Source organism: Artemia franciscana, chromosome 2 (genome assembly GCF_032884065.1).
Source record: "Artemia franciscana chromosome 2, ASM3288406v1, whole genome shotgun sequence".
Taxonomy (NCBI): Eukaryota; Metazoa; Arthropoda; class Branchiopoda; order Anostraca; family Artemiidae; genus Artemia; species Artemia franciscana.
The window spans coordinates 38,218,005-38,229,210 of record NC_088864.1 but is presented as its reverse complement, the minus strand read 5'-3'; the positions used below and the strand labels follow the sequence as shown (position 1 = coordinate 38,229,210).

At 34.8% G+C, this 11,206-nt stretch overlaps 1 protein-coding gene across 1 annotated transcript; it reads left to right on the top strand.

Annotated features, from left to right (window-relative positions):
• The first annotated feature begins 3,999 nt into the window (after nt 1-3,999).
• On the top strand, nt 4,000-10,864 carry LOC136041259 (uncharacterized). Its single transcript, XM_065725874.1, has 2 exons — nt 4,000-4,705; nt 6,296-10,864. Exons 1-2 carry the CDS (start codon nt 4,659-4,661, stop codon nt 8,670-8,672), a joined length of 2,424 nt encoding a protein of 807 aa, XP_065581946.1. The 5' UTR covers nt 4,000-4,658; the 3' UTR covers nt 8,673-10,864.
• The last annotated feature ends 342 nt before the right edge of the window (nt 10,865-11,206 follow it).

The following is an 11,206-nucleotide window of genomic DNA, read 5'->3' as shown; positions in this document are numbered from 1 at the left end:
AGGATCAGAGCTAAGACGTTACATTGCATCTAACATGAGGGTTAAAACACCAGTTGAATCTGTATTCATAAATTAGAAATCTTTCTTCGACGGGCTGTCAAAAACCGTATTTAGTTTAGTCTCACCGATTTAGGCGAAAATAAGCAAGGGCTAGTGTCATCTGGCCAGTTACCTAAGGTACCAACATAGTTCGTATTCTAATCAAAGAATTTCCTTGACAACACGCCGCTAACGAAGATATAACCAGAACCCTAGCCCCACTAAGTTTAAGATACAGGATTATTTTTGCAAACTTTGTTAATAAGCCTTATGTAAAAGCACCTAAGTTCTCACGTTAAAATAAACAAGCGTTTTTAAACCGGTAAAATGTGTCTTTATAGATATTTTATAAAGCATATGATGACCTAAAAATTATTAATATTAATATGATGATCTAAAATTATTAATGTTTTAGTATGTCTTTGTATTGTAAGGTTTATCATGCCACTGAACGAATGTGGTCACATTAAAAAACAACATTTCCCCCAAAAAACTCTCCTATGCAGGAATCTAAGCTAATTTTCAAAAACGACATCACAATTAGATTTTGGTACACGCTGTTTCAGTGTCAGGAACCCCTTCTTTATCAAACAGTTCGTGGTAACGAACTGTAGTAAGGAGCGATCCGGCTCAACAGTAACTGAAACCCTAAAAAAAAAGAATTTTAATACGAATAGTTAAATCAAAAGAATCACATTTTTATGCTGATTAAATAAAAAACAAGTTTTTTAAATGAAAGTAAGGAGTAACATTAAAACTTAAAACGAACAGAAATTACTCCGTATATGAAAGGGGCTTTTCCTCCTCAACGCCCCGCTCTTTACGCTAAAGTTTGACTCTTTCTCTTAACTCTATTTTTAAAACAGTAAGAAACAGTAAGTAAGACAAGATTCAAGATTTAGTGTAAAGAGCGAGGTATTGACGAGGGGGCGAACCCCCTCATATTACGTAATAAAAATATACAAAAATATAGAAGTTCGATACGTAGGTTAATAAAAACGTTCGTAAAAAAATAAACGTTTTTAGTTGTCTTTTTAAGTAACCGAAAATTGGAGGGCAACTAGCCCTCTTCCCCCGCCCTTTTTTTATTAGAATCACCCAATCAAAACTATGAGAAAGACATTTAGCCGAAAAAATTAAATATGCAAATTTCTTTTTAATTATTCATGTGCGGTGAGCCAAAATCAAAACATGCATTAATTCAAAAAACGTTCAGAAATTAAATAATTTTTTTTAACTGCAAGTAAGGAGCGAAATTAAAAATTAAAACGACCAGAAATTATTCCGCATATGAAAGGGGTTGTCCCCTCCTCAACGCCTCGCTCTTTACGCTAAAGTTTTTTAATGTTTTAAAGAGTAGAGTTGTGAGAAAGAGTCAAACTTTAGCGTAAAGAGAGAGGCGTTGAGGAGGGGACAACCCCTTTCACATACGGAATAATTTCTGTTCGCTTTTAGCTTTAATGTCGCTCCTTGCTTGCAGTTAAAAAAACGACGTTTTTTTCGTTTAATCTTTCCAAAGAGCCTCTAATCAACACCGAGCGACCATACACTAAGCCTTTGGCGCTAGCCTAACAGAAAAAGGACAAAAGCCCAGTGTCTCTCATGAAAGAATTCCACGCTTTTTTTTATAGAAAATTAAGTTAAATTCGTTGTTAAGCTGAAGTTGTTTTGGAGTCAGAAATGTCTTTGTTACCTTCAGTTCAAGAATCTAGTTTCTAACGTACGACCATGCAGAATGCCTTTGGCACTACCACTACCTTACAAGAAAAAAAAGAGACACAGTTGTGCTACTATGGTCAAACCTCAGTCCTCTCTGGTTTTTGATCGGGAAGCTGTAAATTCCCGGTCAAGGTAGGTTAAATTTTTATTAATGCAAAAGCTACAACAAATTTCCACTTTAGCCAACGGAGAGCGCAGCTTGAGATGTCAGCTTAATACACAAGACACAACGATAAAACTAACACTTCAAAATAATACATCTTCAGACAAAAATAAGAACAGATCAAGAAAAACAAGCGGCAAAAGGCAAAAGAGAAGAATAAGAAGAAAGAACAGAGAAAAAAGAGTAGAGGTTGTCCCAGCACAAATATAAATCAAAACAAAGTTAAAAATGAATCCAACATTTCCCCACCATCCCGACAAGGAATATTCCTCAAAATATATTTTTCATTTAAAAACTATTCTTTGGAATTATTTCTCCAGATTAAATTTGTTTACAATATAGGGGATCTGGTACCTTAATGAAAATCTAGCCCTTTTTGATTTAAGTAGAGGAAGATGAAGATTCTTGAAGCAAACATGGACATAAAAAATGGGAGCCCGGGCAACAGCCTTATCAGGAAAATAGTTTATTGGAGAGTGAATGCCAAAAAACCACATTGCCCTTTGTAATTCTATTAGTCAGTTGAGATTAAGAACATCCAGATATACTAAGAGGTTAGAAATAATAGAGGTTTCCGATAGACATTGTAGCTTTGTAGGGCGAGGAATAAAAGTGCCAAGAATTCTTCTTACCTTATTCTGGATCGTCGGCAGAAGTTGTAAATGAACCGCAAACATTTTGAGGTAAATTATAGGACAATACTGAACGTAGGATTCAATGAGGAAATTATACAAGATTATAAGTAAGGAGAATTAAAACATATATTTTAGTCTATAAAGGCATCCCAGACTATGGGCAGGCTTCAGACGCAAATAACCAGGGTGTTTGTGAAAAAAAAAACATTTCATCAAAAATGACCCCTAGGTAACTAAATGATTAATCCTTCTTATCCTATTTTGAAGCAAGATAGTTTTTCTATTTTGATATTAACCAGTACCTGATTGTAGTGCCCATGCATCATGAATTTGGTTTTTGATAAGTTTGGAGCCAAATAGTTGCAAGAAAATCACGTACGGAAAGGAAATTCAAGAGAAATGGGAAATCACTGTAGACAAGGCAATTCAATGTGGTCATCAGATTTCAACAAGCAAGAAAGGAGTTGTAACTTTTACTGTCACTGCAGTATCATCTGAAAAAACTTCAGCTAATGTGTCATTAGGAGGTAAACATCTTGGTAAGTCATTAATGTAAACTAGGAATAGTAAGTGCCCTAGTACTGACCCCTGCAGAGCACCAATATTGGCCTGACATGTGACTATTTACAAAGATATGATGTTATCGGTCATGCAAGTAAGATTTTAATAATTCAAGTCCTTTACCTCTTATTCCTGCACTATTGATTTTTTCAAGAAGAATTCTATGATTTACCGTGTCAAATGCCTACTTTATGTCATAACAAAAGTAGAAACTTGATTTTTATCATTTAGAGGATCGTTAATACTTCGGAAAAATGCGGCTAAAGTCGAGAGCAAAAAGGATACGACGATTGTAATGAAGGATTTGTTTTCGATTTTGTGCCGTTATCAATAGGTTTAAGGCTCTTTTCCAAAGTGTTTGATTTTTTTTTTTTTTTTTTTTTTTTTTTTTTTTTTTTTTTTTAGTCCATGTTTTCTGAAGCTCGATCCGAGGAAGTTATCTTAGTTGAATTAATTTTTTCCCAGTCGTAAGTTATTACAAAAACATATTTCTGGTCTTTCGTTACCATGGACCATGGTTAGATCTTGAGTAGGTTACAACTACCGCTTTATGCCACTTTATGCCTGACCTAAATAGTCTGGACTTCTGATTCTTGTTGTAAGTACCTGTCGGTGGATTGTCTTGAGAAAATTCTGAACTACTTGACTTGACTTTGCAAAATATATGCATACTCTCTATAATGCACCTCTATAAGCGGATATAAGTTGAGAATTTTTTCTCTGTCTCATTTTTCAATTACTTTGTTTTAAACTATGAATTGTATGTTTTTCTTTTTTCGTTTTTTTTTTTTACAACGGGCCCCAAATATGAATTCATAATATTCGGGTTAATGAATGTCCTTAGAAACAAAAGAACGAAGAGTAGCATACGCATCTTTTAAGGCTAATGGTCTTAATTTGTGTCCAATGCTATTTCTCCTATGATAGAAAATCATGAATAACTTCTGCGATTTAGGTGATTTTGAACTGATTTTTTTTTTGATGACTCTCGAGTTAAAAAGGAAAAAAATGTTGGTTTCACTTTTTCTGTATATGCTTTACCTATTGTGCAAAAAAAGAAATCAAGTTATTTTGGTTTGGTGAATAAAAATTTAGTGGATGGGAAATGACAGTAGATTTTTTTTTTAGTTCATCCTGCCAGTATTTAAAAAAAAATGTTGGTTGCAGAATTGTTATATTTTTATTTTTAACGGTGCAAAAAATTATTTTTAATTTTCAACATTTTTATTGCTAGAAGGTATGAAGTTGGCTCCAGAGGGTAGAATTTTGGATCATATGTAGATTTTATAATCTACAACCATTACAGAAAATTTCTGATGTCTATCATAAATAGTTTGAAAGCAAAATCAGAAAAATACAATTTCAAAATGTGCTTACTTTTTACTTATTTTACCCCTGTTTCCGGCTTAATAGCGTTCTTTATCAGCCAATAGAAAAAAAGGCGGGATTCTTATCCAATTTTAGACATTACGCCTAGAAGGCATTGTGTCTCTGATTAAAGCTGTTGACTTGTCAACTGAAGTCAATAAGACATTTGAGCTATGAGGAAGAAAATTATCAACAAAAGGTGGCTGAATTTAAAATACCGGTAAGTAAAAATTACATATACAAGTTTCATTCCCTCTTGTCCATTAAATAAAAAAACAAGTTTTTTTTAACTGCATGTAAGGAGCGACATTAAAACGAACAAAAATTATTCCGTTTATGAAAGGGGGTAGTCCCCTCCTCAATGTCCCGCTCTCTACGCTAAAGTTTGACTCTTTCTCACAACTATACTTTTTAAAACAATAAGAAACTTTAGCGTAAAGAGCGAGGCGTTGAGGAGGGGACTACCCCTTTCATATACGGAATAATTTCTGTTCGTTTTAAGTTTTAATGTCGCTCCTTACTTGAAGTTAAAAAACCTTTTTTTTTATGTAATTTTTGAACGTTTTTAAATTAATGCATGTTTTGATTTGGCTCACCGCACAACGAAATTTGCATATCTTTTTTTTGTCTAAATGGCTTTCTCATATTTTTGTTCTGACGATTTTGAAGAAAATGGGGTGGGGGAGGAAGTCTAGTTGCCCTCCAATTTTTCGTAACTTATAAAAGCACCTAGAACTTTGTATATTTGTATTACATATATGAGGGGGTTTGCCCTTTCGTCAATACCTCGCTCTTTACACTAAAGCTTAAATTTTCTCCCGGTTCTTTAAGAATGACCCTAGAATCACCAAGTCCGTAGAATATATAGTTGAAATTACTTTAGCGGAAAGAGGAAAGAGCGAGGTATTTAGGAGGAGATGAACCCCTCATATGCGTAATAATTTCTGTTCGTTTTAAGTTTTAATGCTGCTCCTTACTTTCAGTTGAAAAACTTCTTCATTATTATTTTTTCAGTGTTTTTTTTTAATAATGCTAGAAAATTCTATGCCCCTTCATTGAATTTCTTTCCCCCGTGACAAATTCCTCTAAGTAAAGATCCTTCAACGTAGCTCCCTCCCCTCTACCCCCCCCCCCTCAGCCAAAACCCCTCAACCGTTGACTTTTAATTAAAAGGAATAGTTATGGGAAAAGTCAAGTCATGGCCAATTGTAGAAAAAGCCAAGACAGATTGTCCAATTGAGTGGGCATCAGGTCAAGGTAAACACTGGTCAAAGTTTATAACTTGTAGCCCCTCCCCCGGGAACTATGGGGGAGTAAGTCGTCCCCAAAGACATCTTATTATGTTTTTTGACTATGCTCAAGAAAATGGCTATCTCAAAATTTTGATCTGTTGACTTTGAGAAAAAAATGAAAGTGGGAGGGGGCCTAGATGCCCTCCAATTTTTGGTCGCTTAAAAAGGGCACTGGAACTTTTCATTTTCATTAAAATGAGCCCTCTTGCGACACCCTAGGACCAATGGGTCGATACGATCACCCCTGGGAAAAAGAAAACAAAAAACAAATAAACACACACCCTTGATCAGTCTTCTGGCAAAACAATTCTATGACTTTTAGGGCGTGTTTCCCCCTTTTTTCCAAAATAAGACAAATTTTCTCAGGCTCTTATCTTTTGATGGGTAGGACTAAATTTAATTAAAATCCGATTCTTTTGACGTATTTATTAGTATCAAAATTTCGTTTTTTAGACTTTCGTTTACTATTGAGCCGGGTCGCTGTTTTTTTTTTCTATGGTTCTTTTCATTTTTTTTAGAAAGGTGCTGCTTGGAGAACAAGATAAAGATAATTTGTCAAATGGATCAAAAATTTCAGAAGAATTTTCAGCAAATCCTCTCATAGACGATTCAAATAAATTGGGAAACGGTAGTGGTTCTTACGGTGTTGATTGCCCCGATACGAATACTGAGATAGACTTATCTGGAATTCCAGATGGAAACTGCATTGTGAATCTAAGGTATTTCCTTGCTGAAGTAATTTCAGCATTCAGACACAAAATCAGTTGCGATCACGGAAAATTGATTATAAAGCAATTAGAAAAGAAAGGCCTGAAAACTGAACTGAAAGTTAAGTGTAATAAGTGTAACTGGGAAAAGAGGATTAAAGGTGAACCAGAATGTCCAGCAACAAGCGTAAAAGAATATATTTCAAGTTTTACGGACCAGACACAGGTTGCTTTTTCCGAAAAAAAATCAAGTCTTAAAGGCTGCTTGAATTCGAAGGCTGTTTGGGGAGCCATGGGTAGTGGAGGAGGGTATTCTACACTGTGTGAATTCTTCGGGGTGCTTGGAGTGAAACCAATGTCACGAATAGTTTATTCCCGTATGGAAAGGCAGCTTGGTAATGCTTGGATGAATAGTTTATCGGAAATTTTGCTAGAAAATGGACGAGAGGCCTTAAAATCAGCCATTCATGATGATAGGTATAAGGAGGACTCATACTGGACAAAAGTGATATGTGATGGAGGCTGGAATAAGCGTAGCAAAGGACACGATTATTCGGCCAAAGGATGTGTTGCAGTTATCATAGATGCATTTTCGAAAAAACTGTTATATGTTGGCATAAAAAATAAATACTGTTATATATGTTTTTCTTCTGCAAACGCCAAAGTAATTCCCAAAGATCATTTCTGCTTTCTGAATTATAACGGAAATTCAAGGAGCATGGAAACAGATATTCTAGTTGAAGGCTTTCGTTCCAGTGAGGAGATGCACGGATTACAGTTTTTAGAGTTTATCGGTGACGGTGATTCCAGTGTTTTTTATAAGCTAAAACAAAGTGTTTCCTACGGTTCCAACATACGGAAACATGAATGTGCAAATCACGTCACAAAAAACTATACCGCCCATCTATATAATTTGTGCAAAAATAAAAAAGGTTTGTACACAAAATGTCTTCCCCGAGGAATTATACAGCAACTGACAAAAAATTTAAGGGGCGCGATAAAAATAAATTCTGAAAATAATGGAACAGCAGAAGAATTGAAAATCTTGTTAAAAAGAGGTCCGTACCATGTTTTCGGAAACCACACAAAATGTGATTCTGGCTGTCCTAAGATTGCTGAATTGGCCGTGAATAGTAAAATAGAAGATCGGTGGAATAATTTTCCCCTGCAGGTGTTTGAAGATGTTATGACAGAGGTCGATATTGTGTGTCGAAAAGCAGAGCAGCTTCGAAATGACGCAACTACAAACTTAGCTGAAAGCTACATGTCAGTTGTTGCTAAATTCATCGGAGAAAAGCAAATAAGCCGGTCTAAACGAGGTTCATATCATGCAAGAGTTCATGGAGCAAGTCTTGCTTATAATTCAGGTCCAAAATGGCATCAATTAGCTTGGAAAAATATTTTTGGGCTTAGTCCTTCTAGCGTAACAAAAAAATATTGTAATAAAACGGCTAAGCTCCGTGTAATATCTAAACGTAATTTGACCAGTTATTATAGTGCTCTTGGAGGAAAACACGTTGCTAAGTTAAAAAATAGAAACTATAACTTTGGTAATCGTGACTATGGACCAAATTGCAATAAGCCAGACATGACTTCTGATGAAATGAATTTGGCTATACAAAAATATACTGACGAGAATTTAAAATTGGATTTTGCCAGTATAAGCTGTTTGTTCAACAGTACCAAGGGTCAATCCAAAAATGACACTTGGGTTGAAGAAAGATCTAAGAGAATAACTAGTAGTTACTTCCACAGAATTGCAACCAGAAAAAACAGCACCAGAGTTGCCCCAATTGTTAAGCAAATTCGAAACTTGGGACCTAGATTCTGCTCTGCCCTAATGAAAAAGGGCTTAGATTTAGAAGTAGTGGCACTAGAAGCATATGAAAACAAATTCAACTTAAAAGTCGTAAAGGGAGATCAAATAGGACTCAGTGTGCATCCACAGTATCAGTATCTTGCTGCATCTGTAGATGGACTGCTCCCTAATGGCACACCTATAGAGATAAAAACGGTGCATAATATACCAGAGTTCAAAACCATTTATGATGTGGCCCAGTCAAAAAATTTAGTTAAAGCATTTTTTCTTGAATTATCCAGTGAAGGTCTTCAGCTAAAAAAAATCACAGGTATTTCGCCCAGATACAAGGCCAACTCGGGATACTGGATAAAATGGTACGCCACTTAATAGTTTATAACTCTATTGAGGATTGGGAAATAATTACAGTTCACCGATCGAAAGACTACTGGGAAAAAATATTTCCGAAGCTTGAAGCCTTCTGGAATGAATCCTTACTTCCTGAAATTTTAGACTCAAGGGTTGCAAGGAATATGGAAATCAGAGAACCTGTGTCTGTAAAATGTACAACAGCCCACCAACCGAAGGACTCAAGCTTGTCTCAAGAAATAAAAAGAGGAAAAAAAAGAAGGTTGAGTCGAGTTGAAGTGAACAGCAAGAAAAAAAACGCACAGAAGGGATCGGGGGAGAACAGTGAATTTACCAGGAACTCAATGCATGAAAACAGTGATTTTGAAGAAATAATTTGGTCTGATTTGGAATAGATAAATCTTCGTGTTTGATAAAAAAAATGTGTTAAAAAATATTGGCAAGGAAAATTCTTTTTTCCTCCATAAATTTCTGTCTCATTCTTCGTCAATGTCCAAAAATAATGAAGTTTCTTATCTGGTCTGAAGTATATTAAATACATTTAATACAAACAATTTTAGTTTTTTTTTATAAATTTCTTGTATGTTACTTGGGCTTAATATTTGTGATTTTTATAGTTTTTCCTACAATTATTACGTTTTCTGTACAATTCGTTCATTTTTGGTATTTAATTAAAGCGTCATTAAGTTTCTTTCCGAAATCTTGTGCATCTCGCCCTAACACAAAATAACGTTAACGCCCTAATCTTATTACAAGGAAAATAGCTTTCATCTTATTAATTCCAAACAAATGACAAAAAAAAAACCTATAAAAATCAAGGTGACTGGAAAGATATTGAAAATGAACTGAATGTGTAATGTATAATTATTTAGTGTTTAATATACTAATTACAGGAAGCATCAACAATTAAGGTTTACAGATTCTATTTAGCGACAATTTTTTATTTTGTTTTACGATTAGAAGGGAACTCTAGCCCAACTCCTATGGGCAGTAATTTGTGTCCTTTTTGGTTTAACTTTAGCACTCATTTTAATTTTCAATCGTTTAGGATTTAATTATTTGTATATAGCAGTACCCATTTCTTTTATGTTTGGTATAATTATTTATTTTTATTTCTCTTCATTTTCAGTCAATTATGCATAGACAGTAATGTTTGACCGTTTCACATTTAGATCATTGATTTTATTTTCTGTCCGTCTGTTTCAAATGGCTCTTTAATTTTTGATTACTTAACTCACTAGCCTAATTGTATAATGTACATTCCCAGATTGCTATGAAATCACGATCTTGTATCAGACTTAGCAGACATCTGCCATGCTTGGGATACTTATGTCATGCTTGGCACAGATCATTCACTCTTAGTACTGTTCTCACAGTTCCGCTATGCTTGGCACACTTCTGCCATGCTTGGTACTAGCCACCTGAGGTATATGATTTCTGAGAGTGAAAAACCTCTCAAACATTCATCCTTTTTCTTTGGGTAGTTTACTTTTGCATGTGCGGACTGTTTGTTTTCGTTGTTGTATTTTAATGGGGGCAGATACGATGGACAAGGGTTTTTAAATTCCTTTTGGGAAATCCCGAACTTTTTCTTCTATTTTTATCGCTTTTATTCTATTTCAATAAAAATTATTTTTTATGTGCTTTAACCTGTATGCGCCTGAGAGGCTATATTTCTTCCAAAATAAGTTCATTAGTACGGGTATGCATTGAGTTTTTCGTTTTACACAAACTTTTCATCTTGTTATCTTCCCAATAAATTAGTTTTATTTCCATCAATTCTGTTTATATGCTACTTTTTCATAGTAAATTTATGATGGAATGGCGGATTAGTCTTCTTAGTTATTTAGCAGGATGAGATTGAGGAGCACAAAAACACAAACGTACGCAAACACAGGAACAAGTCTACACACACACATCAAATTACCAATTACGCACTTATTGTTTGATGCAAGCTGTGCTAGAGTTTTGTTCGCAGGAATTCTTCAATTCAATTCAATCATATATATTTAAACAAAAAACACATAATTACATGTACATAATCTGCCAGGAAAGCACAAAAGTGCTTGACTAGGGCAGAAACTTCACTAAAGAATAATTAAACAATCAACTAACAGAAACAACGAATCAACTGGATTTATCAAAAAAGAAAAAAAAAGAGAAAAAAGGGGAGTGACGAAGAGATAGAAAAGAAAAAAAAAAAGAAAAGAAAAGACCGAAAAGAGGAGGACCGCATATTCAAATCCAAACAGTATTTCTGTAACGACCCTTCACTGCTCGCTTGAAGGTAGTAAGGCTATTTGAGTTCCGGATTTCCAAGGGGATTGAATTCCAGATAGCTGGTGCATATCCGTAGAAAGTCCTTTGCGAAAGCCAAGTTGGGTATCGCACAGAAGATTCTACTCCTGGAGGTAATCATACATTCTTTCATGGACTACTTTCTCGTAAATCTTCGAAAAAAAAAGGTCAAATAGAAATGGATCGGTAATTACTCGGTTCATTTTTTGACTTCCCTTTGTGAAGGGGTAGCACTCGGGCTAATTTAAGTCTTTCTG

What these genes read in the sequence shown, in the direction of transcription:
- LOC136041259 (XM_065725874.1), top strand. Translation starts at nt 4,659, where the DNA reads ATGAGGAAGAAAATTATCAACAAAAGGTGGCTGAATTTAAAATACCG. An exon ending in TGGCTGAATTTAAAATACCG is followed by an intron (nt 4,706 to 6,295) that starts GTAAGTAAAAAT and finishes CATTTTTTTTAG; the next exon opens with AAAGGTGCTGCTTGGAGAAC.